This window comes from Meriones unguiculatus, chromosome 7, assembly GCF_030254825.1.
Source record: "Meriones unguiculatus strain TT.TT164.6M chromosome 7, Bangor_MerUng_6.1, whole genome shotgun sequence".
In the NCBI taxonomy this organism is placed as follows: domain Eukaryota; kingdom Metazoa; phylum Chordata; class Mammalia; order Rodentia; family Muridae; genus Meriones; species Meriones unguiculatus.
In genome coordinates this window covers 107,796,921-107,824,650 of record NC_083355.1, presented here as the reverse complement: position 1 = coordinate 107,824,650, position 27,730 = coordinate 107,796,921, and the positions used below count along the sequence as shown (strand labels likewise).

Sequence of the window (27,730 nt, the reverse complement as noted above, 5' to 3'; positions counted from 1 at the left end):
ACACACACACACACACACACACACAAACACCAAGGAATACTGGTGTATGTTTGTAATCACCTACATACAATATAAACATGCACCCTTATACACAAATTTGTAAACACAGAAAATATATATAGGAAACTAATTTTGACATCTTATTTAAACCAGATGTCCAAATGAATATCAGTTCATCACGTAATTGGTATTGAAATTACTGTTGAGATAGCCTGCGTTCTTTAAGAAAGTTTTTGTTACATTTATTTATGTGTGTGCGAATGTGTTTATATGTGTGGGCACAAGCACCTTGTGGCACGTGTGTGGAGAACAACTTGCAAGTGTTGACTCTCTCTAGTATGTGGGTCCCGGGGACCAAACTCGGGCTGTCAAACTTGGCAGCAAGCACCCTTTTCAGCAGCACCGTCTCGATGGCCCTTGTGTCCTTTTCTGATGCAAACTCATTGAAGTCCAGGGTGTATGTGAGTCCTGGAGTGTCTCAGTGTAGATGGTACAGGTGCTTGGCTCCTCAACAGGAAGGGGCTGGCTGTTGGGAGGCTGGCACGGGTAGGGCACTGTGCAGAGGGACACACTGTGTGTGTCAGAGCGCTTGCCTTCATGTCATCAAGGGTTGGCAGAGGTGACGTTCTTACTCATCTTGAATGGCCTCAGTGTGCTGACCAGAGAGGCTCAATTAAGAGTTGTTATCAGGCCCGATTCCTTTTCCTCTGGGTGAAAAGATGAGTTAAGCACAGACCACAGATAGCAAGCATGCTGGTTTGCTGGCCATGTGGGTTTTACATACCAATTTAGGAAAATACACCGGTTAAACATTACCTTAGCTCCTAAGAGCCTTTTTATTTTATTTTATTTTTATTATTATTATTATTTTTTTGGTTGTTGTAGCCTTGGTTGGAGTCTAACTCATGGTGGCACTATTGCTTTGTTGAAAAAATTTTTTTTTTCAAGACAAGGTCTCCTACCGTTGGGCAGGCTGGCTGACCTTGCTCTCAAAGCTATTCTCCTGTTTCAGCCTCCTGAGTGCCGGATTACAGTTAGGAGCCACCATGCCCAGCTGCTTCCAGAAACCTTTTTTTTTTTTTTTTAAGAGAGGGCTGCTGGTTTTCCTGGTAAAATATGAAATATTGAGAGCGTAGGAAAGGAAGCAAGGGTCAAGAAGTAGCTGCAGCCACGGGTCTGTCTCCACACAGGACTTGATGGTGGAACTGCATGGGGGCCCATGTTCCTAGTGGACCTCCTGCGCTGGAGGATTAATCATTCGAGGACTCTCTCTTCACCCTGTGCAGGTTTTTTGTTTTCCAAGACAGGGTTTCTCTGTGTAGCCTTGGCTAACTTGGAACTTGTTCTGTAGACGAGGCTGGCCTCGAACTCAGAGATCCACCTGCCTCTGCTTCCTGAGCGCTGGGATTAAAGGTGTACGCCACCGCCACCTGGCTCCTGTGAAGGTTTTAAATGGATGTATTTATAGAGGCTCGAGGTTCCCCAGGATTGACAGATCAGTTTGACCTGGAAACTCCCAGCAATCCTCAGGCATCTCCTCAGTGTTTCAAATGACAAGTGTGGAGAGTCCTAGGTCTGACCATTTGGCTCAAACCCATGTTTTCCAGTGTTGAGGTCCTGTCTCCAGAGAAGCTGCTGGATACCGCAGCTCCAGATGTCATATAAAGATGAAATCTCTGTAGAGAGAAAAAGGGGCATCTGGGCTAGCTACCTGCCAGCTCTCTCTCAAGTGTGACCTTTTCTTAGGAGTAAGTGGTGGCCTTTGTCCTGTCTGGTTACGTCACATGCTTATGTTAGCATGAGTTCCTGAGAAGGAAAAAGAATTTCTAGTTCTGACTCAGAGGTTATGCAAGAACAGCACATAGTCCCAAAAGACTGGAATGGGGAAGATGGGGAGAGCCTGAGTGGGTGCACAGTGAGCTGGAGCATGAGGACAAGGTCACAGAGCCTCATTTCCTCTGTTTTGACAGAACCGGGCAGCCGAAATTTGATGGAGGCTGTTGTGGTGGTGGTGGTGCATGTCCTCAATCCCAGTGCTCAGGAGGCAGAGGCAGGTGGATCTTTATGAGTTTGAAGCTAGTTTAGACTCCGTAGTGATTTCCAGGCAGGGTTACATAGTAAGACTCTGTAATAAACAGATTCTTTTGTTTGGATACAGGGTCTTTCACTATAGCCGTGGCTGGCCTGGAACTCATTATGTAGACCAGGCTGGTCTCAAACTCATAGAGATCCGATTACCTCTGCCTCCTGGTGCTGGGATTAAAGGTTTGTGCCACCATGCCAGACTAATATATATATATATATATATATATTTTTTTTTTTTTTTTTGATAGAGAAATCAGTCTAATGGGGATGGGGCACCACGACCAGTGAACTCCTGCTTAGCCCCTCCTCCTCACACTCAGCACCCCATCCCCGAGGTCTGCCTTAAGGCCCGTCAGCACACTCTTTTCCAGGAAGGGCCAGGCAGTAAATATTTACACATTTGGAGTCCAGAGAGTCAAAATGGGAACTGGTGGGGACTGCATCCAGGCTGCAGGGAGTTAGGATCGCGGAAGAACGGGGCGTGGAAGCAGCAGGCACCGCCAGGTGCCTAGTCTGTCCTTTAGACCAAATCTTTATCTAGGCTAATGTCGTAGAAGTTAGTCCTCACTGGGGCAAAGGTCAGCTGTGTGGTCTTGGAGCAAAACATCCTCTGAAGAGGGCATTCGGGGAGAGGATGCTGGGCCCAGCAGTTGTGAAGATGGGAAAGTTTGGGGTAGCCGGACGATCTGTAGGGTCCTAGTCTTGCCCAGACCCCAGGCACGATTGTGGTTCCCTACTTAACCTGCTGTGTAGTGGGAACCAGTGACATCAGCTCACTTTAGACCTCAGCCTCTTCCTTTGGGCTTGGGCCAGGCCCTGCAGAACCTCACTCAGCTCAGTAACCCCCTCCTCTGCACTTGGATACAGGCAGCTTGGGAAGCAGGATGTGGGTCAGGAGGGGAGGAGCTGCCTGCACCCGGGGAAGGCAGGCATACCCAGTTAGAAAGCCTTTCCCTGGCTCTAAATACAACACACGGGCCGTATTTAGCCTTCGCTCCAAGCCCCAAGTTTATTATGCGTCCAGTTGCTAGTGATGGCTGATGCCCACTGTCCATGTGCAAATGTGGGGAGAGGTGCCAGTATCACGGGATTCCTCACGCGATTCCTCAGTGAATCAGCTCCCGGTGCCAGCTTTGAAATTAGCTGTGCCCTCTAATGAGGTCATGCTCAACCCAACATCGCCTCCTGTGGCCTGTCTGCGGGGAAGACACCAGTTGGGCTGTTAGCACATTATCTGAGTTCATAGAGCCCCACTTTATCTAATATTAACTCAGTGCAGAACCCTTTGAACTTACTGACACATGTGGAGGTAGCCGAGGACTTCTGAGGACCCTGCACGTAGCCCCGACTCTGCTTGGAAACCCTTGATTATAGAGGCACGGACATGGGCAGGAGACCTGGGTTTAAACCCTGATGAAATGAGCACCAGCCTGTCATGGTGGTCCTGAGGGCTGGGCCCCGGGCAGCTCTGGAGTGCACCAACCCAGGACACATCATCCCTGTTCCTCTTAAAGCCCCTACCTCAACCAAGGCATTAGTTCCGCGCCATCTCATCCACTTCTGGCTCATGACTCTGGGTCATTTTAGTAATTGACAGAGTTGTGCAAACCTTACCATGAACCAGCACCAGAACAGTAGCATCACTCCGAGTACCCCATATGGTCCCCGAGAATAGCTCTTAAGCAACCACTAGTCTCCATTCTGTTTCATGCATAAATTGCCCTTTCTGATCCTTCATCAAGGGCAGGGTCTCATGTAGCCCAGGCTGGCCTGAACCTGAAAATGACCTTCAAACTTCTGATCCTCCTGTCTCTACCTCCCTAACGCAGGGGTTATGGCAGGCATCGACACAGTCAATTTTTATGCAATGCTAGGGATCAAACCCAGCGCCTCATGCATGCTAGGCAAGCACTCTCCCAGTTGAGCTATACCCCTGGTCCCCGGTTGGACTTATCTGTTCAGAAGTCCGCAGTGTGGTCTTTGGCTTCTGTCTTCCCTTTGGTGATGTCACGGAGCACAGCAGTCCATTGTGTTGACAGTTTGCTTGTCCCTTTGGCTGATGGGCATTGGGCTTGCTTCTCACTTTTTGCTCCCATGAAGCGTGTTGCTGAGCTCATGTGTGTATGTGCTGGTCTGTGGATGGGTGAATGTTGTGTCCTTCCTGGGTGGACACCTAGGGTCACTAGAGGCATCGTTAAACATCTGCAGAGGTTTTCTGTAGTGTGTGAAGGCTCCTGTTCCTCGCCCGCTACTTGTTCTTGCCTGTCTGCCTGGGACATGACAGCTTGTATTTCTCCAGCGACTAATGCTGCTGAGCATCTTTCTTTTGGACTTAAAGCCATTGTCTTATTAGGTAAGGTGCTTTTTCCAGCTTTTACACACTTCTTTGAGGGCCAGGCATTCTTTATATTTGGATGTGAACCTTAGCCAGTGTAGGCTTTCCGAGTCTTTTCTGCTCTCAGGTTCCCTCCCTTGTCATGGCCAACACTTTACCGCTCAAGGACCCTTTTTGCTTTCTTTATGACATGTTTTTCTGTTTTTATTTTTCAGTGCTGGGCATGGTACCTAGGGCCGCGTGTGTGCTAGGAGTGTTCTACCCCTGCAGTAGCGTTTCATTAAAAGGTTTATTTCTGTTTTTAAATTGTGTGTGTGTATGTGTGTTTGTTTGTTTGTGTCATCTATGTGTCAGTGTGTGCATGCGAGTACAGGTTTCCACAGAAGCCAGAGGCTCCCCTGGTTCCTTAGAAAGTTGTAAGCTGCCCAACATGGGTGCTGGGACTTGAACTCAGGTCCTCTGCAAGAACAGTGCATGCTCTTCACTACTGAGCCACCTCTCCAGCCCTTCCTCCAGCGGTGTTTTGGAAGCACTAAAGTTTTAGATTTTGTGAGCTCTAATTTATCCATTCTTTTCTTTGTGGACCTTGGTGTCATACCTGTGACATCATCACTCAACACAGTCCTAAACATAGTCTCTCGTGTTACTTTCTCCACGTTTTCTTCTAGCCGTGATGCATCCTGGGCGACCTTTGCTGTGGTGTGAGACACTGTTCCGCCTTTTGCCTGTGGCTGTCTCATCTGACGCCACACCATTGGGGGGGATTCTCCCTTCCTTAGTGTGGCTTGGAAGCCAGCGTGTGTTTAGGCCTGATGGGAGCAGGATGTGTGTGACCAGGCTGGCTTGGAACTCACAGAGATCCTCCTGCCTCTGCCTCCCAAGCACTGGGATTAAAGGCGCACGCCACTGCGCCCAGCTGCTGTTTTTCAATGATGGTTTTTTAGAGTTTTAAATCTGATTCATGAACATGAGATGTCTGTCTTGCTATGTCACAGGTGAATATGTCTGTCTTTCTACAATGTCATAATTTATTGAATAGCATTAAATTCACAAGGTGCCACTGCTACAGGTTGTCAGATAATCCTCCCTACCTTGGTAATCTGGCCGAGATGAACACTAGTTCTTTTGTTCCAATCTTGATTACGGATTTTAACTTTTCCCCTTCCTTCCTTCTTTTTTGTCCTGGAATTCTGTAGGTTGGCCACCTGCTTCTGCCTGCCAAGTGCTGGGTTTAAAGACACGCACTGCCACCCCCACCCAGCTTGATTTTAACCCATGTTTTGCAAACTACAGAGCATACAGTGAATCTCAGTTGGTAGAAGGTTAGGAATTATGTTTCCCCCTTCGACTTCAGTTGGTATTCTGGACAGAGGGCATCATCTGAAACAAGGAATGATTGCTCTAAGAATGGCAACAGGGATGGTTTCTGTTCCTTCTGATTGCTTTCTTTTGTTTCAGATTGTGATAATAGTCATGTTTTTAAAGAAAGGATTTCATGTTACCTAGGTTGGTTTCAAACTCACAATTTAGCTGAGAATGACCTTGACTTAAAAAAAATACATTTTTTCCTTTTTTTTATTTTATTTTTATTTTATGTACATTGGTGTTTGACTGTGTGTTTGTCTGTGTGAGGAGTTATAGACAGTTGTGAGCTGCCATGTGGGTCCTGGGAATTGAACCCAAGTCTTCTGGAAGAACAGCCAGTGCTGTTAATGGCTGAGTCATCTCTTCAGCCCCCGACCTTGAACTTCTTGCTTGCCTTCACTCCCCAAATTACAAATGCAAGTATGCCCCGACACACTCAGTTTGTGTGGTAGTGTACTTGAATTCAGAGCTTCTAGGATGTTAGGCAAGCACTCCTCCAATTGAGCTATATTTCTAACTATCATTATCATCATCATTATTATTATTATCATTATCATCACCATATAATCAGCGTGTTTCTCATTCCAATTCCTGAATTGTGGTTTATTTTATTTTTTTCAGATAGTCTCAGGAGCCCAGCCACTTAAACTTGCTGTGTAGTTCAGGCTGGCCTTGAACTCCTGTTCCTCCTGCTCATATTCCCAAAGAGCAGGGATTACAGGGGTGTACCACAAGCTTGGCTCCTGGGTTGGGCTTTGAGACTTAAGCTGCCTGAACAGTTGGTGAATCAGAAGCCGGGAACCTGTTGCTTCCTTCTCTGGGGCATTCTGTTTTTAAGGAAAAACAAAAACTAATGTTTTAGAAAATAATTGGTTACTGTGACCAGTAAGTCACTGTGAGTCTTCTGTGAGACAGAACATACCCCAGATGGGCTTCCATTCCTGTGATATCTGAAAGCTGATGGAAACACTTCTTCCAGGCAGATGCGTGCCACGCCTACCAGATCATTCACCGAAATGGGATTCCCGACGAGCAGATCATAGTGATGATGTATGATGACATTGCCAACTCGGACGAGTAAGTGGGCGGTGCTTGGAACTTGGCTGTGACACTCAGGCTTATGGGGTTTCTTCGGTCAGTGCCCCAGTTTGGGAGCAGAAGCGACCCTGGGTGAAAAACCACAGGGATGTCGTGTGTTGAGCTCCCAGCATGTTGTAGGTTGCTCTGGGGGGCAGGAAACAGGAGATGAGCAGGAGGGGTTGCTCCGAGGGGGTAGAGCAGGACCCTCATGCGATGGAGAGCAACACCTTGGGGTTGGAGCCTCTCCGTAACCTGTGAAGGGTAGAGCCTGCCCCTAGGAGGTTCTAGTCTGTGCAGGATCACCTTCCACGCTTCTTTCTGCCTTGTGTCTAATGTTTCACATGGTTCTCTTGCACTTTCCCAAGTTCTCCGGGAACTGGGAAAAGGCAGGTGTGGCTTTAAGCCAAGCAGTTCCTGGCTCCCCAGTTCCCAGGTGCCCTTCCAAGAGGGACCCTGCGCCATAGTGAGATGGCCCCTGGGCTCCAGCAGAGTCCCCCCCTTCTTCCCCCGATAGTGACTCCTGAGCCTTAGGTATTCAGTTTTGCTTTGTGTCACGTTGTGTTCTGAGAGCAGTGTTGTTTGCGTGATCTTGCCGCAAGGTTCTCTGGTTTCTACCAAGTGCACTTTAGTTCCTCTCCTGGGTTTTAAAATCTCTGTTCCTCTCTGTTCCCACCAGGGGTGGGTGCTTGGGTTCAGGTCCCTGGGATCCCCAGCTGCCCAAACTACATGCATTGGTGCCTGTCTGAGCCTCAGGGAATGCCTTCAAGAACAGAGCTGTCAGCTTTGTTCACATAGTGACGAGTTTTGAAGGGAGACACATTTTGTGTTGCAACTATGTCCTTTAATTTTCAGAAACCCTACTCCAGGTATTGTGATCAACCGGCCAAACGGCACAGACGTGTACAAGGGAGTCCTGAAGGATTACACTGGAGAGGTGAGGGTGTTCTCACCTGAAGCCAGTGGCTTTGGGGTTCAGTTCACTGATATTTCCCCATCCCTTTATTTGTGAGCCTGAGAAATGAGTGTGAGAGATTTTCTTGGAGAGATGGTGGGGCTGGATCCATGGCTCATATAATACAGCCACATACCCAGCCTTAGAATTGTTTTGATTTTTGAGATATGGGGTCTCTTTCTTTCCCTCCCTCCCACCTCTCTTTTTTCTACTCTCTCTTTTTCTTTCCTCTTCCTCCTCCTCCTCTTTTTTTTTTTTTTTTTTTTTTTTTGTACAAACTAGCATTGAACTCCTGGATTCATGCAATTTTCCTGCTTCTTCCTAGTAAGGGGACCATAGGCAGGTGCTAATGTTTCTAGTTCAATTAGAGTTTTTGGAATTCAACAGAGAAAAGGAAAAAAACAGGGAAAGTGTTCAAAATAGGTTACAGTTTGTTGATATTTAGACTCTAGTCTCTTTGCATGTGTCAAGCATGATACTGTATTTTCTTCAGTGACAACCTGAATTTCATGAGGTGTTGAGTTAAAGATTATCTGTTTTTTCATGGAAATTTGTTTTTTCAGCTTACACCCAGCACAAAGTATATCAGGATTTTCCTGAAGATGGGTTTTTAAAAATTAAAATTTTAATACATTCCTCCCCAGATGGTTCATTTCTCCCCAGTTTATTCATACTGTGCCAGTTGGCATTTATGGTCTTTATACTTTCTTTTTCTTAACTTCCTAAGGTTGTCTCGGGAGGCAAAGAAACACTGGCCCAAAGCTTAGCATTTCTTTCAGTTTTGCTTCATGTTATGAGCTCTTAAATTCAAATGGAAATTTAATATATAGGCAATGTAGTTGATTCCATCTGAAGAGATAATTTTTTTTTCTATAGGTTTATATAGGTGTATAGCAGGGGTTCTCAACCTATGGGTTGTGACCCTATAGGGGTTGCATCTTAGATATTCTGCATATCAGGCATTTATATTATGATTCATAACAGTAGCAGAATTACATTTATTATGTAGCAATGGAATAATTTTATGGTTGGGGGTCACCACAAAATGAGGAACTGTATTAAAGGGTCACAGCATTAGGAAGGCTGAGATCTACTGGTCTGTAGGAATGTGTTTAAAACCTAGCTGGTCGAATTAGGGGTAATTTTTTCTTTTTTCTTTTTCGTTTTTGCATTGCTTTTAATGACCGAGTGTCCTTGAGACTCAGGCTCTGAGGTACAAGCGGGAGGCAAACCAAGGCCCTAAACCTTCACTTCTGCTTCTTTGCCCTCTCTGAGGGAGTATTTTCTTCCTGTGCTGGTAGAATCTTTTGGCAGAAGGGTTCCCCACTTCATAGTGGTTGAGAAGGAACGAAAGTCCTGCTGAGTTGCCACCCACTCCAAACAAGATGACCCTTTCATAGTTCCCAGGCCCTGGCCCCCAGGAATGTCATCCTGGCCTTGGGTTGGAGTGTTTGCTCTTGAGCTTGAAGCTGGGTGCCCTGGGTCTGTCACATTGCCTGTGAGAGGTGCTTGGAGGTAACTGCTGCATCTGGCTTTGACTCCCAATTCCTCGTAGGATGTGACTCCGGAGAATTTCCTCGCAGTGCTGAGAGGCGACGCAGAAGCTGTGAAGGGCAAAGGGTCTGGAAAAGTCCTGAGGAGGTAACCGCTGTTTCATGGATTCCACACTTAGAGCTGCAGCCTCAGACAGAATTTAAATGGTCATTGTACTTTCTCCCATCTCTTTCAAGAAGTTAGGAGTGGGCTTTGTCCTGACCCAGGACAGGTCTCACAGGGCTGATGTCATGGTTTGTCTGTTTCTTTGCCACATACCCCTGTGATCCAGGCTTCCTCATGAGTTCCTTATTTTCCTTCATGACCATGCATGTACCATTAAGCTATAGCCCTAGCCAGCCTGCCCCTCATACCCCCACCATCTCTCTCTAGCTCAACCCCTCATTATTTATTTTTTGATACAGGATGTCACTAATTTGTCCAGGCTGCTTTTGAACTTGCAGCCTCTGGAGTTAGCTTGAGTTATAGTCAATATGCTTGTTGTTTAAAAGAAGGAAAATCCCAACCGTTCAGTTTTACCAATAAAGACTCAGGAGCCAGATGCTGGGGTGAAAACCTGCTAGCTCAGAGAGGCAGAGATAGTAAACAGCTGATCTTCTCAGCTCTGCTCTGGATGGAAAAAAACCCAAAAGGCTCAGTAGCTCAGCCCAGGAGCAAAAGGCCAAAAACCCCCCAAAGCCAAAGACTTGCTAGCTCAAAGCCCAAAAAGCCAGGGAGCTGAGGAGCTGAAGCCGAAGTTAAGCCAGAGCTTGAGCTAATAGCCCTTTCTTCTTCTCCAGGCTGTCTTAAATACCCTCAACTCAAAGTCTCTCCTACCCTTTAATCCCTGTCAGCTGGTTTCTTGCTTCCTGACCTAGGCTTAACTTTATTACCTCCTGTGTACAGAACGTTCTTGGATTAAAGGTGGATGCACTACACCAAAATAATCACGGTTTACAATAAGCAGAAAGTTCTTAAATTAAAGGTGTGTGCTAGGGCTCAACCACACCAAAGAAACAGGGTTTTACAGTTCACACTTTTGGGGTTCACAATGGGATCAAATATCCTGCAACATACATTACCACTCCTGACCCTCACTAAGTTCATTATTTCTTTATGTCACACGTTTATGAGATGTTAGAGGTATGTGGGCATTTTGAGACAGGTTATCACTGTAGTCCTGGCTATCCTGAAATTTCCTATATAGATCACACTGGCCTTGAACCCGGCACAGAGATCCACCTGCCTCTACCTCGAGAATGCTAGGACCGAAGGCATGTGCTACCAAGCTCTGCTCGAGCTTCTTAACTTTTTGATGAAGGCAGCTTTTCAGAGGCATGGACACGGAAACAGGAATGGGAAGCTGTGGTTTGTCTGGCTCACTGTCTTCTGTCCTCTCTTGGCAGTGGTCCCCAGGATCATGTGTTCGTTTACTTCACTGACCACGGAGCCACCGGAATCCTGGTGTTTCCTAGTGATGATGTGAGTTCTATTGATTATTTTGATTGTAGTTTTTTGTTGTTGTTTGATACTGGAGGTTGAATGCAGGGCCTGTGTTCTTAACACTAAAAATTGATTTTTACATTTATTTATTTTTTTATGCTTGTGTGTACATTCACATGTCACACATGTGAAGGTCTGAGGACAATTTTTGGGAGTCAGTTCTTGCCTTCATCCATCCTGCAGGTCCTGGGAATTGAACTTAGATCGTCGGGCTTGGCAGCGAGCTCTTTTACCTTCTGAGCCATCTCCCTGCCCTCTTCTTAACCTTTTAGAGATAAAGGAAAAGGGTCGTTTTATTTATCTTTAAAATTTAAAGGAAAATAGAAAACAAGGCCTGTGTGTTGAGATGAAAGCTATAATATGTGTTTTCTCATGTTCTGCTGGCATTGGTGTCAGTGCTGTCGTGGGCAGCTGGGGGACGAGGGTTGCAGCTGGAAGGCTGTAATTTCTAGCTGTTTCTCTCCATGCTGCAGTGTCAGTCAGGGCTGCTCACATCACAGACACAGTCGAAGAGAGTCTCAGGATACCAAGGACAAAGCTGTGCATGCGGAGGTGCTGCCTCTTGTCTTTCTGGGTGTGAATGGGCTGGCTGGGGTGACATTCTAGGTTTTGCTGCTCACCGTGGTTAGGTTTGCTCTGTAGGAAAAGGTCTATAAGGTGCGGGTGGCTTTTCTTGGATGCTGTTCTGAATGTTCGCATTCTTACCTTTCAGCTTCATGTCAAGGACCTGAACAAGACTATTCAATACATGTATGAGCACAAAATGTACAAGAAGGTAACATGAGTTCCTGAGCGCCTTGGGGGATGGGAGGAGCCTGAGGAAGGTAGCAGGAGCAAAGGCCATGCTGGCACAGCTTGTCCTTGCCCTTGAGCTTTCTGGAGAGTGTTTTACCTGGTCAGCTTTGGCCAGTGATGCCCCAGGATTCTCTTAGAGAGCTTGTCACAACACAGTGTGGGTCTCACCCCCAGCTTGGACCCAGCGGGTGTTGGGAGGGGCCGTGAATTAGCTGCTGCAGAGACTGCGCCAGGTTGGGACAGCTGGGGAGGAACACCCACCACCTTATTCTCTTTGCCCCTCTTTGTCGCTTATTCCCACTTTGTCCCTCTTCTCTCTGTATCCCTGGTAGCAGCTATACAGGGCAGGACATATGTGATGTTGATGCAGAAAGATGGCCGCTTTGCGGCATGGCTCTCTGGAGCCACTCACTGTCAGATGCAGAACCAGTCTCTTCAGTGCTGTACAGCTCCGATGTTCCGTGCGTTCTGCTAACTCAGGTCACTCTGTCCCATTAGTGAAGAAATGTGATTATTTATTTTTCTGTCAGTCGGCTTCCATAGCCTTTGGCAATAGCCTCTGTACAGCGACAGTGATTGTCCCCACATCCAAAGTAAAGGATAGCGGGCGGGGTGGCCAGAGCGACAGCCCGGTGGCCGGCACTGACTGCCGGGAGCTCACCTGTCTGGGTGCCTTGCAGATGGTGTTCTACATCGAAGCATGTGAGTCTGGCTCCATGATGAACCACCTGCCCAATGACATCAATGGTACGTGTTGAACAGGCAGAGGATGGTTGTCCCTGGAGACTGGCCGTTTGAGGCCAAGCGTTCCCCTGTGCAGGGCCACGGAGGACTGCCTGATAGGAAAATGGAGGACATGCTTGTGGCCAGGGCTGCTTTCTTCTGCTCCACAAGTATTCATAGGGAATAAAGACCCCATGGGCAGGCGGGGTGTGGGGTGTGGCTGGAGGCCTGGCTGAGCAGTCAGGAGCACTAGCTGCTCTTTAGCAGGCCTGGGTTTGGTTCCCAGCAGCTTTCTGGAGGCACATAACCTCTTGTAACTGCAGTTTCAGGGGAAGCTGATGCCCTCTCTTGGCCTCCTTAGGGTTCAGGGTATACAAATAAGCAAACATGCGTACTCACGAAATAAATTCTAACAACAAAAGCCTTCCAAAAGCAGCGGTATTAGGAGTCTATATGCAAGCTTTACAGTGGCTGTCACCCACTCTCAGTCTCAGGCAGGCGGGTGACTTGGTCCTTGGTTGTGGGAATGCTGACATTACAGGCTTAACTGCTGTGCACGGCCTCATACCTGCTCAAACAGCAAGCCCTCTGCTGCACCTAGCCCCCATCTCAGTGTTTTCTAAAGGAGTGCTAACCTTCTCCAGAAACCAGATTGGGCCCATAGCCTTCACAGTTTAAAAATCTGTCAGCAGTCTTCCATTTACTTGTGTCCTGTGCACGCAGGTTTTTGCTCGTAGTTGCAACAGTAGTCCCCTACCTTGGTATCTTCCCTCCACATTTGAGAGGAGTTACTGTTCTGAATAGTGAGGGCCAGACTCGCCCTGGGTGGAGTACAGTAGCAGCCTGGATGCCATCGGGGGAAGAGGAGGGATCCCAGTTTCCATTGTGGTCCAAGGCCAGGAGCAAAACGTGACTCAAAGATCCCTTTAATCCATCGTAGTTTATGCAACCACCGCCGCCAACCCCAACGAGTCATCTTACGCCTGCTACTATGACGAGGAGAGAAATACGTACCTGGGTGACTGGTACAGTGTCAACTGGATGGAAGACTCTGACGTGGTGAGGCCCTCGGTCAGGGCTGGCCAGCCTGCTCCGGGGTGGCCCTCAGGCGCCGGCCCTCCAAGGACTTGCGTGGTTTTCTTCCCATAGGAGGATCTGTCCAAAGAGACACTTCACAAGCAATACCACCTGGTCAAGTCTCACACCAACACCAGCCACGTCATGCAGTATGGGAACAAAGTGAGTGGGGGCCTTCCCTCTCTTGCTCCCTGGGCCTGGAGCCCCAGGCCAACGCCATCCAGCAGGGACCAACGTGGTCAGATAGTAGTTCTAAGGGGCTTGCTCCCTGCCTGCGAAAGCTTGAGCCTTTGGTGGGAAGGCCCTGGGATATGCAGCTCAGCTGAAGAAACCAAAACCGGAACTCCCAGTATGCCCTTTCCCAGGCCTGAGAGCTTGCCAGCTGACATCTGCTCTTGGGCACAAGCTCTGGTGTTCTAGAGGAACATTCAGAGCAGAGAGCCAGCTCTTTGCAACACACCTCGCAGAGCATGGCTTGAGGCTGCAAGCCTGTCAGCAGTGGGAGCCACAGCATACAAGAAGTGTACCCAGGTTGCTTTGGCATGGCTGGGCAGTTGAGGGCGTGGTGAAAGCCAGACAGGAGACTCAGGAAATGCCCTGCCTTGCTGTATGGCCCTGTCTTCAGCTTTCCATTTTCAGAACAGCTGCTCAGCTTGGTCCATTTTTTTGTCCTCTGTCTCTCTGTGTGTATGCATGTAAACGCTGTATCATTTGGAAATTTCTGTTCTTATATTTGTGTTTTGATTTCAGTTTTAGACTTAGTTTTGCATTATTGTTGCTTGCTTTGAGAACAAGAATGCTTAACTCATTTCTTTCCCTGGGGTTGGGTCTGTCTTGATCTGTGCAAGCAGACATTCCCTGGCATTGTATGTATTTTGTTAGCGCCTGAGACCCAGTGTCTGCCTGGCCTGTGGCCTTACCTGTGCCAATCTCAGGGGACCCAGACTTCAGGGCCAGCCTGGACATATACTTGAAACCCCCTTGCTGCTGGTCATTGGGGACAGGCAGGGGAGCAAGGGTGACAATCACGGCCAGGGTTGCCAGACTTAAAACAAACTTTGCAATAACTGTGGCTCTACAGTTGGCTTTGCATGTGAAAGAGCTCTGCTGCAAAGCACACTGGGTAGTTTTGAAGTTCTTCAGTGATGGATTTCAGCCACACATGTGTTACCTTGCCTACTGCCTGAGTTGATTGTATGTTTTCAGGTGACTGAGGTCCTTCAGTCTTTTTTTTTTTTTTTCATGACAGGGTTTCTCTGTAGCCTTGGCTGACCTAGCCTCTCTTTGTAGACCAGGCTAGCCTTGAACTCACAGAGATCCACCTGCCTTTGCCTCCCAGAATGCAGGGATTATAGGCCTGCGTCACTGCACTGGGCTTGGCCCTTCAGTTCTTAAAGCTAGGAGGGAACCTTGACTCTCTTCCAGAGAAGCTGAGCTAGCTGAGCTTGGCACGCCTGCTTTCCTTACCAAACTGTCTCTGTATTGTCTCTCTCCCCCGCCTTCGCCAGTCTATCTCCACCATGAAAGTGATGCAGTTCCAGGGTATGAAGCACAGAGCCAGTTCCCCCATCTCTCTGCCTCCAGTCACACGCCTTGACCTCACCCCTAGCCCAGAGGTGCCACTGACCATCCTGAAAAGGAAGCTGCTGAGGACCAACGATCTGAAGCAATCCCAGAATCTCATCGGGCAGATCCAGCAGCTTCTGGATGTAAGTAGTGGCCAGAGGGACCCTTCTGAGAGGCCAGGCCAGTCTGGACTGAAGGGGTGTGTGTGGCTCCTGGTATACATACAACCAGCAATTCTAGAATCGGGGTGCTTCCTCCCAAGATAGAGAAAAGAGTATGGTCTTGGTGCTCTTGGAAAGCAGTTCAAAGGGCAGATCAATAGTTGCTTTCATTCTTCATCATAACTTTGATATCAGCGGCAGGAAGGAAAGGCTTTTAGGCCCAGCTCCCCAGAATCCTGCTGAGAAGCTCTGGCCAATGAGTGGTCCCTTTGAGACATTCTGTCTTACTGCTTTTTTACTTACTAGTCACTCATCAAGCTTGCTTCTTTCTTTCTTTCTTTCTTTCTTTCTTTCTTTCTTTCTTTCTTTCTTTCTTTCTTTCTTAATTCAATGTATAAAATCATTCTGTTGTCTCAGACAGGAGGTGGTGGCACATACCTTTGATCCCAGCACTCAAGAGGCAGAGGCAGATGCAGATCTCAGAGTTCAGGGTCAGCTACAAACGGAGTCCAGGACAGCCAAGGCTACACAGAGAAACTCTGTCTCCTATCTCAACAAAACAAAACAAAACAAAACAAAACAAAACAAAACAGCCACCACCACTACCACCAGCAAGAAAAAAAAATCCCATTCTGTTGTCTTATGGTCACAGCCTGAAGCTCCTCCAGAAACCGTTGTCTGTCTGTCCTTCACAACTGTTGCTGAGTTCAGTAGTTAATGGAATTGGTGGGAGGATCCTTCTGGTCACAGCTGTATACTCTTATCCATTGCCTCTCTGTTCCAACAAAGCCACTCTGTTAATGCTTGTCCCCAGTCAACATGGCATGCTGAGGGACACATGGAAAGATTAAAAAAAAAAAAAAGTCTGTTTGACTTCTTTTTTTTCCAAGTAGAGCTTCATGTATCCCAGGCTGGCCTTCTCCAGTTTGCTGCATAGTGGAGGATGGCCTTGAACTTCTGATCCTCCTTCCTCCACCTGAATGTTAGTGTCCCATCACCTCCAGTGTATATGGGTCTTAGGATTAGGAATTGAACCCAGGGTTTTGTGCATGCTAGGCAAGGACTCTACCAACTGAACCTCATTCCTAGCCCCATCTATGTGTTTTAAATGCTCCTCTTTAATTTTTTTTTTTTTTTTTGCGTTGGGGAAGACTTGTTCCCCCTAGGATGTAACAGCTTGAGAAGCCAGGATATGTTTTTAACTGGGTGTCAAACACAGTTGAAGCAACTGTCCTTTCACTTTCTAATTTTTGGCCTCTTACTACCCTTTATTGATCCTAGGGAGGTTTTCTCTATGGTGGGTTATTATGTCTGTTGATACTCCATTAAGAATTCAAATGATGCAGGCAATGTGTCCAATGATTTTAATCCCATCTCCTAGGAGGTCGGAGCAGGGAGATCAGGAGTTAGAAGTCAAACAGGTTTACCTGAGACCCTGTCTCAAAACAAGTAACCACGGCTATCCTCTGAGTAGTCACAGAAAATGAAGCAGTTTCCCTGTGTTGCCTTAAGCAATGGTATACAGCAGTTTCTCCGGTGTCTGCTGTCTGTCTGAGAACTATTTCTAAGCCAATATACTTAATTGGATTCAAGAGTTTCCGGCTAACTGTTACTTCGTTACATTTTTATGTAAAATAATTACTGAAAAAAAAAATTCAACTCATTCAGAAATAACCAAAGGAAACGCATTTTGTGCCCTTGTATACTTTCTGAAAAATAACTCTTTTCAAAACCGAAAGGTTTTTTTTTGCGCAGAATAGCATCGCTTCACATTTACAAACTCCTCTTCGTCCAGCATGAGAGGAGACAGCTGGACGTAGTACTGATGTTTATGCTGCGGCCCTGGGGTTTTGGCTGAAGCGTGGGGAAGCCATTACAGGGCCCACAGAGCTCTAGGGGCCCTGTATTTGGGACCACACATGGGTCCAGCACACAGTGGGAGGCGAGTCTGAAGAAGTCAGCCGTGAAGGATGTAAACACGGTCAGAGACTTGATGGGTTCAAGTTCAACAGTATTTTTTATTTTATCTTTTCAAGGCAGGGTTCCTCTGTGTAGCTTTGGCTGTCCTGGACTCCCTTTGTAGACCAGGCTGGCCTCAAACTCAGAGATCCACCTGCCTCTGCCTCTGCCTCTCTGCGTGCTGTACCACCGCTCCTGGCTTCAACAGTGTCTTCTTTACATTGCTGTTTTATCATCTGGGAGGAGCAGGGGGCCTCTGTGCTTTCTGGGCAAAGAGCGTGGTTTCCTGAGCGGGCGAAGATGCCTGGGAGCACCCAGCATCAAATGAGGTGGAGAGCAGTGTGCTTCGGAGGCAGGTTTCAGGCAGGCACCGGCTGCCTGCCCTCCAGGTGTCAGGTGTTAGTTGTTCCGTTGGGGTAGGAGATCAAGAAGGCCAGGCCTTTCCAGCGTCACAGAAACCACACTTTGCATTTCTCTTGATGCATTCATTGGCCTGCTTTTAGTCCACTATGGGTTAAAGGCTGGGTCAGGATAGTTCTTTGAATACGCTTCTTACTGCAGGGCCTACAGAGAGTTCATTAAGCCAGAATCGCTTTGAAAAACCTGTCCTTCTTCCTAGGCCAGGCATGTCATTGAGAAGTCTGTGCACAAGATCGTCACCTTGCTGGCGGGATTTGGGGATGCTGCCGAGAGACTCCTGTCGGAAAGGGCCGTGCTCACAGCACATGACTGCTACCGGGAGGCTGTCACCCACTTCCGCACACACTGCTTTAACTGGCACTCCGCCACGGTGAGCCCAGCCGGGGTCCTCAGGCCTCCCTGCTTTTGAGATCCGAATGATAGACTCAGGTGCCTTGGCTTGTAGAAGGTTCTGGGCCTCGGGAAGCTGGATGCCCGAGTTCAAGTTCTGTGTGTTGTCTACCAGACCTCAGCGACAACTCCCATTACTGTTGTCTGTGAAGGGTGCTTGCTTCTCTTGATGATGTGTCTCCACCCCTCACATGACCTCACATGACACCCCAACCCCACCTGACCCTCACATCTGCCAGACATTGGTTTCTTTCTCCTGATGTCTTGTGACCATTCCCCAAGAGTTATTGTTGGTCCTTGGGGAGAAGGAAGACTGATGTTTCAGCTAACTGTAGAGTGTGGGTCAGCTAGGTCCTGTGATTACAATGGGGTGCTTGGATCCTGCTGGGGAAAGGTAGGCAAACTGTGGCCTGTGGACTTAGCCCTGGCAGAGCCCGCCTTGGCATCTTTGCCATCCATTTTGGCATTTGTAGGCCATTCTCTCCTCTGCTGGGTTCCCAGAATCAGCGGAAGCTACACAGCATTTCAGCAGCCCCAGCAGCCCCTGGGGTTGTGTGCAGCCCTTACGTATGGTATGGGCGTCTCCCCTGGGAGAGTATATAAATACCTGCTGACTGCCAGAAGATGGAAGATCCTCAACATGGCCTACCCAGACCTAGAAGCCCTGGCTGAAATGGCTCTGTCTCTGTGAATGCAGTAGTGAGGGGGGCTGACTGCACCGTGTGGTGCTCACGTGTGGCTCTTTGTTCTCTTGCAGTATGAGTATGCCTTGAGGCATTTGTATGTGCTGGCAAACCTCTGTGAGAAGCCATATCCGATTGACAGGTAAAGCAGCACTTGGCCCGGGGGAGGTGGGCATCGTTCTGAAAGCAGCCCTGCGCATACCACTGGGAGACGCAGCTCCATGGCCCAGTTTTGTTTTTGGGGCCACTCACCTGTCAGTGGAATCGGAGGGGCTGGTTTCCCAGTGGTGAAGGTTGGGGACATTGTCCTGTGTGAGTCCTGCCCAGGATTGGATTGTGTCTTGCTTTCTTCAGGGTTGACCTGACTCATGAGTTTCATTCTCCTGTCTGTCCCTTGCAGGATAACGATGGCCATGGACAAGGTGTGCCTTAGTCACTACTGAACAGCTGCCTTCCCAATGCTTCTTGAAGAGTGAACACAGTTCATTGGAATGTGTACCAGCCTGGGACTGAAAGGGTGGAGCCACAGGCAGGACCAAGGTCCAGCCACCAAGGGAAGGCTGCCAGCCCAGCCCTGGGCTTTCTTTCTGAAGATACTTGTCTACTAAGAAGCGGGTTTGGGTGGTCAGCGCTCTCTGGAGAAAGGACTTTTGCTTCTTAGGAGTTTCTTGTGTTGTGGTTTTTTTTTTTTTTTGTCCATTAGCTTTCAAGAGCAAATTCACTGGGCCGTCTGTTGCCAGTGAAGGAATCTTCTGAGATTTGAAGCTGAAACCTCTTTCCGACTTCACGGTGATTTTACTGAAGGGGGGCTGAAAGCCCTTAAAGGAGAATTATTTTTAGAAAATATAATTTTTGATTGCTTTTGTATTTTATTCTGTGATAATGGATGTCTTAAAAAAAAATAAGTGAAGCGAGACATTTGTTTCTGGCCTCTGGCTTGAGGGTTTGCGTTCCACCCTCGTGGTAGCCCCGTACCCCTCCCACCTCTCTGTTCTCCACTGCTCCGGACTCTGTGATGCAGCCCCCACCCCCTTGCTGTTTCTCTTGCCCTGGATTGCCTCACGGTTCTGTCTTTCCTCCCCTTCAGTCTCAGGAGCCTTTTCTTCCTGACGTTTGCTTCCGCCTCTCCATCCTCTTACCTGCTGTGGTCTGAGTGTGAAATGTCGCCTGTAGGCTTGGGTGCTGAGTGTTTGGTCCCTAGCTGGCAGCACTGTTCTGGGAAGTTCTGGAAACTCCAGGATGTGGGGCCTAGAGGAAGAAGCCCCCTGGAGACGTACTTGGGAGGTTATGCTCCATCCCTGGGTTCACCCTTTTGCTTGGCTTCTTGCCCACTGTGAGGTACAGAACCTCCTCCGTCATATATTGCTCTCCTGCCACCACGATATTCTGCCCAAGCAGCTGTGCACAGAGCCCTCAGATTGGGAAGTGAAACAGCCTGACTAACCCAGAAACACTGTGAAAAGCAGCTGTTCCCCCTATCCTCTGTGGGCCGGGCATCACATGGTCAGGGGCAAGGCAGGAAGGGGAACCCAGCCCTGGAAAAGTGAACTGAGGCCACCCCTACTGTTTCTCTGGCACAGTACACTCAAGATCTAGGCGTGGGTTTGTGAGACGTGAAATCAATGCTGCTCTATCCACGCAGGGCAACCCTGAATGGCAGGGTTGGAATGAAAAGGAATGAAGTCTCTGGATAGGGTACAGCATCATTAGGCCAGTTGAAGCCAGCTGCTAAAACCACGTATTATATAGCATTGTGTGAAATGTACAGAATAGGCAAATCCACACAGAGAGACACATCGATGCTAGGGACTAAGGAGGAAATACATGCGGGGGACCGAGGAGGCTGGGTTTAAGTCTGCCTCCTCAGCCCCCTCCTTTACAGGATCTAACATGTTGCAAAGCAGGCCTGGACTTCAGGAATCATGCCTCATCAGCCCTTCAAATAGCCAGGACGGGTGTGCTCCTTCATGCCTGGTTCAGTTTCCGTCCAGGGATGATGAAGAGTTTGGAAAATGACTGCTGTGACGGGTCAGCAGTGCAGGCACGGGGAAGCCCCAGACGGTGTGCATTTCAGTTGTGTGGGTCTAGTGAGGAGCAGGGTGGCTTCTGGAGATTGGTTCGAGAAACACAGATGGCCCATACAACTTAGAAATACCAAAAAAAAAAAAAAAAAAAAAAAATTAAAATATGCCACAATGTATAAAATACGCAATAAGTCTATTTTATCACTACCATAAGTTATATACAGACCTATAGTGAAGAGGTAAAATTTACACAGACACAGATGGACCACATCTGGCGCCATCAACAATAAAGAGACATGTAAACAAAGTCAGATAGTGTTGCATCCTGTATCCTGCCTGCAAAACATGTCTTGCTTCCAGCTCAAATGCAGGAGTAACACTCTGGGACTCAGGACAAGGACCTTGGGTCAAGGACGTGGAGCTTATGTGTCTCTTCAGTCAATTTCATGTCCTAGTGAAGAGTGATTTCTTGCACATTTCACCCCTTTGGCCAAACAACACACAAAACATGAAAACCTAGGCTGTGGGTCTGGAGAGGTGGCTCAGTGGTTAAGAGCTCTGGCTGTTCTAGGGGACCCAGGTTCAATTTCCCAGCACCCCCATGGGTGTTTGTAACTCACAACTGTTTGTAACTCTAGTTCCAGGGCAACCAATGCTCTTGTCTGGTCTCCATAGGCACACGTGTAAAATAAACCCCTAAACCTGTGCTATAGACTATTATGTCGGTGGTAAGGCCAACAGTGGGCTGTTACTAGTTACAGTTCGAGGGTGTCAAATGTTAGGTACAGTGGAGCGAGGGCTCGGTGGTTGAGAGCTCCAACTGCCCTTGGCTGAGTACCTGAGTGGTTTCTAACAGCTATGCTAGCCCACAAGCACCCGTAGCTCTGGCTCCAGAGGCCTCTGATGCCCTCTTCTGGCCTGCAGAGGCACTTGCACACGCCCGTACATACCCAGAGGTACACACGCGCATAAGTAAAAGTGAGATGCGATATGAAAGTCTATTATTTGCTTTAACCAGGAGAATCAAGTTGCGTGTGAGTTAAGTCTCAAGTTGTAAAAGCCAGGCATGGGTATTCTGTATCCTGGCCACTGAGGAAGCTGAGACAGGAGGATTGCTGAGTCTAGGAGCTCAAGGCCATGTCTCAAAGCTGTGAAAAAACAAAACAGACCCAGAAAGTCAGAGCTAGGCGGGCCGGAAGAAAGCGAAAGTGAAAAGCATCATCAGGGCTGAGGGTGTAGCTCACGCTGTCGTGCAGCCAGCTCTGGGCTCCCTGACCATATAAACTAGCATGGCGGTGCACACCTCTAAATCTTGAGGCCCCTTTCACAGGGATAGCCTAAGACCATTGGGAAACATGCATATTTACATTATGATTCATAGCAGCAGCAAAACTGCAGTTGCAAAGTAGCAATGGAAATAATTTTGTGGTTGGGGATCACCATAAAACTGTTTTCAGTGGTCGCAGCATTAGGGAGGTTGAGAACCCTCAAGGGTTTCTTTGTCTACATAGTGACCTTGAGGACTTACTCATGGGACCCTGTCTCAAAAAAATAAAAATAAAAATAAAAAGGGCAATAATTAAACCTGATGGTTCTGACTCACTGTCTATCGGTGCTTGACGAACACTGGGAGTCAAGAAAGGCTTCCTGGAGGTGGGCTTTGAAGGATGCGTGTAAGCGCTGACCAGGCGAAGGCCAAAAGAACTGGAATTCCCAGGAGGGTAGAAGGGATGGTTCTAGAGATAATCTAGAGCCTGGGGTGACGGGGACCAAGGATGTTGGAGATGCAACAGGGCCCTGGACTTCAGCCCCTTCAGAGGACTTAGCTTTAAAGGGCTTTTATTAACCACCCCCCCCCACACACAAACACACACACAGTGCATCTTGTTGTGTTTCTATCACAGAACAGGCTCCTCAGTGATCCCCACACCCACGCCCCACTCTCAGGACATCGGTTGAACTTGTCCATGTTTCCCTGGAGCTGGCTCGGCTTCCTCCAGGGGTGCCCTGGCTGACTGGGCACTCTGGTAGCTGAAGGCAAGCTCTGAGGCAGGAGGGGTTTGGGCTGTCTCTTCAACACAGTACTCCTGAGGTCTTGGGCTGGTGAGGAACATCTCAGCTCCACCCTGAGGTTCAGGGAGCAGCTGGGGCCAGGAACCCCTTCCTTAGCCAGTCTTGGGGAAAGTGAGCTCTTCTCAGGAAGGACTAAAGATGAGGGTTGGTGGGGGACACGACCAACGGAAGGTGGAGAGGATAGCCTGAGGAGCTGCGTGTGAGCGGGGTTGGGCTTGTTGGCTACAGCTGGCCAGAGAGCCTTCTCCTCCCGAGCCTCAGTTTCCCTTAATGTCCAGTGAAGAACACGGTGCCTCATGCGATGAGTCTGCCTGATTGGCTTAGGCATGCTCAGTGGGTGTTACAGCTGCGTGACCGACACAGGCACTTATGTGCGCTTAGGAGGAGTGGCCAACGAGAGCTCAGGGCCCGGGCCACTGTCCTCCTAGTCTCCGGAGATCCCAGTCAGCGGTGGGTCCTCTCATAGGAAGTTGGGCTCCCGCACCACTAGAAAGGGCTGGCACGAGCCTTCTCCGCCACTCTCCAGGGGCCGGTACACGAAGTGGAAGTCTCGCTTGGGCTCGATCCGGAGCAGATAGCCCTTGATTCGGTGTGGCAGGGCCTCATCGGCCAGCTGGAAGCAGCGTCCGTCCACCAGCACAAAGAGCCGGTAGTCTTCGGGCTGAGCCACCTCAAACTTTTCGGCACACTGTGCGCACAGCGCCTGGGCTGCCGTGTCTGCCCGTGAGGCCAGCGTCCGAGATTGCTGCTCGGGCTCCAGGTACGACACACAGATGAAGTCCTGCAGGCAAGAGGGAGGGGGTCTCTAGGTCAATGGCATCCTGGGTCAGGTCACCCTCATCCTGACATCGGGAGCAAGGGCCAGCAGAAAAAGAGCATGGTGATGCTGGACCTCTCTTTGCCTTCCCTGACAGAGGGGGTCTCAAGCAGTTGTGAAGCTGAGAGTTGGGGTACCCGTGCCTCCTTCTTACTCTGTCACTGAGGCTGGTGGGCAACCCTTCCTTCTCTGGATCTCACCTACCCCCGACCCCAGGCTTATTCTAGGTGACTCAGTCATGTTTCAAAAATGGATTCAATTTGTGTATGTGCGCATGATGTATGTGTGTGCCCCAAATGCCCATGTGGAGGTCTCAGGGCAACTCTGTGGAGTTGGTTTCGAATCCCAGGTAGCAAGAGCCCCAGGCTACAGCCCAGCCAGTGTGAAAAAGTGTGTGTGTATGGGGGGGCGGGCAGGGCTGCCCTACTATGGAGTGACAACATCAGTGGATGGCTACAACCATAAGACGCTAATGACCACGTCACATGGCGGGGGGGGGGGTGTACACGCACAAGGCGCCAGCTTCGAGGCCTCGCCATGGTCTTCTGCTTCTCTCAGAAGGGGAAGGTGAGACAGAGGTGCTGTTTGGGAGGGGGGTGTGGTGGGTTGGCACCAGCTCATGCCACTGCATACCAACTTGGGACAGTCTACGGCATACATCTCCTTCTAACTCCCAGTTTGGCATTCCAGTGGAAATTGACCTCACTGGGAAATTGACCTACACCATGGCAAGAGGTGGAAGCTGGGGCCAGAGCCTTCTTTTCCTTCCTCGTTGTTTCTAAGATGCTGTTGATTCGAGAAGTGGGTGGAGATGCCGCTTTGGCAGCTTGGAACAAGGATGGGGAGGCAGCACTCATTCTGTTCGGTTGGCGGATGTGAACGGGAAATGGCCTTTCCGAGGGAGCTTGAGACCACACAGCAATTACTTCCAAGCGCTTTTTAGGATTTATGTACCATTTTGCTAAAGTAAGGAGGATGGATAGAATCAACTCTTAGTTCAAAGCTGGGTCCAAAATTTAGGCCTCCTGCCTCCAAGAGGTCTGGGCTCCCTTTTCTACATTTAGTCTACACAACTGTGAATGGCTCTGGAGGGCTATCTGGCCTTCTGGTCTAATTCGCCCTATTTTCTACACATCGCCATCCTGTTCTGTTCGAGGCCCTGGTTTTGAGCCTCTGAGACATGTGAACCATGGGCGTTGTCCTCCCCAACACGAGAGCTTCATATATAGAGGATTTACAACAAGACACAATAGATGCTCTAATGGGAAAGCCATGGCTGGCAGCACAGAGGAGAGGAATGGGGGGTGGGTGTTTATTGGGGGCGGGGTCATGGAATGTCTCAGAGGAGGGCTGATGGAGACACTGGGTTGTTCTGTAGAAGCCAGTAACAACAGAAAAGGAGATACACCAGCCCGGGAGGAGGCTGGGCAGCAGGGAGCTGATCTGGGATGTTCGGGGACACGTGCGTGACTCAATTTGACACAGCCTGGGGTGTGTGGAATGTCTTGTTTCTCCCATACCACTCTGTCCACTGGGTCACACCATCTACCTGGTGACCTGCAGAGCTGGGCAGACTGGCAGGCAGGGTCTGCAGGAGCCCCACTGCTCACCCCGAGGGTAGGGTTGGCAGGCTAACGCAGCCAAGCCTAGGACCCCGGTGGTATCTGTGCAGTCCACAGCCCCAGTCGCTACAGTCCCCAGCATCACCTGTACAGAGGAGCGAGAGGCCCGGGCCTTGTTGAGCGTGCGCCTGCGTTCCCAGCGATGGATGGAGTCCTGCACCTCCATGCTCAGCTGCCTGGTCACTGTTATCTTGTCATAGTTCTTGATGTGCTCCAGGGCCCCATAGGTGGTGGTCAAATAGTAGGAACCTGTAGGGTTAAGGACACAGGCTGAGCTAGGAAGGTCTGGATCCACCCACACCGGGAAGGAGCTGGTCCCAAAGTGTGTGGACCCTCCCACTGTTTCCAATATGCTCCTCCCTCCAGGGCCACCAGGGGGCGTCCAAGCTCTACAACCTGTTTCAAAGGCTTCAACTGCAGTGCCCTGAGCTTCAGCAGTTGGTGCTTTATTTATAAACAGTCTAGTTCACATCTTTCCTCGGCCCCCTTCAAGAAGGAATCATTTGGCATATATAATATCTATTTATATATAATACATATAGCTACTATATATTATATTATAATTATAAATATTTATCATTACACGAATATATAATTATCCAGGCTACCCTTGAACTCATAGAGATCCATCAACCTCTGCCTTCTGAGTGCTGGAATTAAAGGTATGATTCACCACACCTGGTTAAGGATATGTATTCAATGTGGCTGCACTGGGGAGGGGACAAAGGGACCCAGCAATTCCTCCAAGTCTGTCGTCCAAGTTCAGTTTTTGTTGTTTTGTTTTTTTGAGACAGGGTTTCTCTGTGTAGCCTTGGCTGGCCTGGACTCACTTTGTAGACCAGGCTGGCCTTGACTCACAGAGATCCTCCTGCCTCTTACTCCCCAAGTGCTGGGATTACAGGCATATACCACTGTGCCTGGCTTAAAAGCACTTTTTTTTTTTTTTCCTGTGAGACAAGATTTTGTTGTGTAACAGTTCTGTCTGTCATGAAACTCACTTTGTAGACCAGGCTGGCCTTGAACTCACAGAGCTCCACCTGCCCCTGCCTCCTTAGTGAATTTAGTATTTTTAAAAATAATGGTTTAAAATAAGTTTTGAAATTTAAAATGATATATGAGAATATATGAGAAACTGAGAGACATGGATGCCTTGGGGGGTGGGGCAGGAGAAGGCTCCGGAAGCAAACCCTCTCACTGTATCATATATGTGCTTAACCTGTGGAACACCATGAACGCATTCTCTATTGTAAACATAATTTCCAAAGATGTACAGGGAAGTCTAGTATTGCATGAAGTTTTTAAGGATTTAAAATAGTAAAAAAAAAATAAAAAAAAAAATAAAAAAAAAAATTGGATGCTGGTCATCCGTAACCCCAGCACTCGGGAGACAGAGGAGGTGGATCTCCATGAGTTCAAGGCCAGCCAGAGCTACAAAGTCAGATCCCGTCCATTAAAAATGTTATTTTCTGTGCACATGTACGCATATTTGTGGGCACACTCCTGTGGAGGTCAGAGGTCAAACTGCAGAAGTAGTTCTCTCTACCACGTGAGCCTCAGGAATTGATCTGAGGTTTCCAGGCTTTGGCAGCAACTGCCTTTACCACTGAGCTGCCCACCAAAATACTGGCCCACTTAAAAATTTACTGTAAACGTAACTTTAATCTCTAGTGCATCTTCAAGTAATGGAGGCCTTAAGGTACTTGAAGCTGCACAAGCCACAGGGAGTTTTAAGTTCAAAGACCACACTTTGCTGGCATGTTCGTCTGGCTGTTAGGAATTTAGAAGCTGGTTGAGATCCTTCACTTTCAGGTAGTGGTTTTCAGTCTTCCTGATGCTGGGACCTGTTAATACAGTTCCTCATGTTGTGGTGACTCCCAGGCATACAATTATTTTTGTTTCTACTTCATACTACAGTTTTGCTACTGTTTTGAGCAATAATGTAAATATCTATATGCAGGACATCTGATATATGAGAATAGATGAGAAACTGAGAGACATGGACTCCCAAAGGGTTGGGAACTGTTTTACAGGAAGAAATTGAATCCCACAAGGAGAAGGTGACATGGTCAAATCTTGCACTGTCCCCCCACCCCCACCTCCCAGCCTCCTGCTCTCTTCTGATCCTTAGCTTTCCTGACACGCCTTTTTGTTTGTTTGTTGTTTTTGGCTATTAAGGTCAGGGCAAAGATTTTAGACGTGAGGCTGATTCTGCCAGCGACCCACCCCAACTAGCTGAACTGGGAAGTCTATGAAGAAGTGGCCCTGCCCTGAAAATGCTCACTTCCCAGACTCCTTGAGCTCAGCTGAGCAGGCGCAGCCTTGAGTCCTGTCCTTGTGGACCAAGAGCAGGGCAAGGTGAGGATGCTCTGATCCTGAGTCATGAAAGGTGTGTTGGTACCCTGGAGCAGCCGCTTGCTTCTCTATGTCGTGAGAAGTGAGTTAAATGAACGTGTGTAAGTGCTCGGGTGATGCAGTTAGATGAGCTCAGACAATAGTTCTGGGAGCTTCCGGTCCTCTCAGAGGCAGGAGGAAGGAACTCCAAGCCCAGGTGTGTCTCTTTAACCTAC

The 27,730-nt window shown here is 48.6% G+C and overlaps 2 protein-coding genes across 6 annotated transcripts in view; one reads left to right on the top strand and one right to left on the bottom strand.

The window, feature by feature from the left end:
- Nucleotides 1-19,543, top strand: part of Lgmn (legumain) — a 31,294-nt gene extending 11,751 nt beyond the window's left edge. For all 3 annotated transcript variants that reach the window (XM_060388070.1, XM_060388071.1, XM_060388072.1), the window contains exons 3-14: nt 6,765-6,862; nt 7,718-7,799; nt 9,373-9,458; nt 10,757-10,832; nt 11,566-11,628; nt 12,329-12,395; nt 13,312-13,430; nt 13,521-13,610; nt 14,957-15,157; nt 17,754-17,924; nt 18,702-18,769; nt 19,028-19,543. In XM_060388070.1, coding sequence (XP_060244053.1) covers nt 6,765-6,862; nt 7,718-7,799; nt 9,373-9,458; nt 10,757-10,832; nt 11,566-11,628; nt 12,329-12,395; nt 13,312-13,430; nt 13,521-13,610; nt 14,957-15,157; nt 17,754-17,924; nt 18,702-18,769; nt 19,028-19,070 — 1,164 coding nt within the window. In that variant the 3' untranslated portion in view covers nt 19,071-19,543. The remainder of the gene's footprint in view (nt 1-6,764; nt 6,863-7,717; nt 7,800-9,372; nt 9,459-10,756; nt 10,833-11,565; nt 11,629-12,328; nt 12,396-13,311; nt 13,431-13,520; nt 13,611-14,956; nt 15,158-17,753; nt 17,925-18,701; nt 18,770-19,027) is intronic.
- A 1,284-nt stretch (nt 19,544-20,827) lies between these two features.
- The window catches only part of Rin3 (Ras and Rab interactor 3), a 102,331-nt gene continuing 95,428 nt past the window's right edge, over nt 20,828-27,730 (bottom strand). For 2 of the 3 annotated variants that reach the window (XM_060388067.1, XM_060388068.1), the window contains exons 9-10: nt 25,249-25,412; nt 20,828-23,505 (exon numbers count right to left, since the gene is read on the bottom strand). In XM_060388067.1, coding sequence (XP_060244050.1) covers nt 23,185-23,505; nt 25,249-25,412 — 485 coding nt within the window. In that variant the 3' untranslated portion in view covers nt 20,828-23,184. Of the gene's footprint in view, nt 23,506-25,248; nt 25,413-27,730 lie in introns of those variants that run through there. The other variant, XM_060388069.1, reaches the window with a different exon arrangement.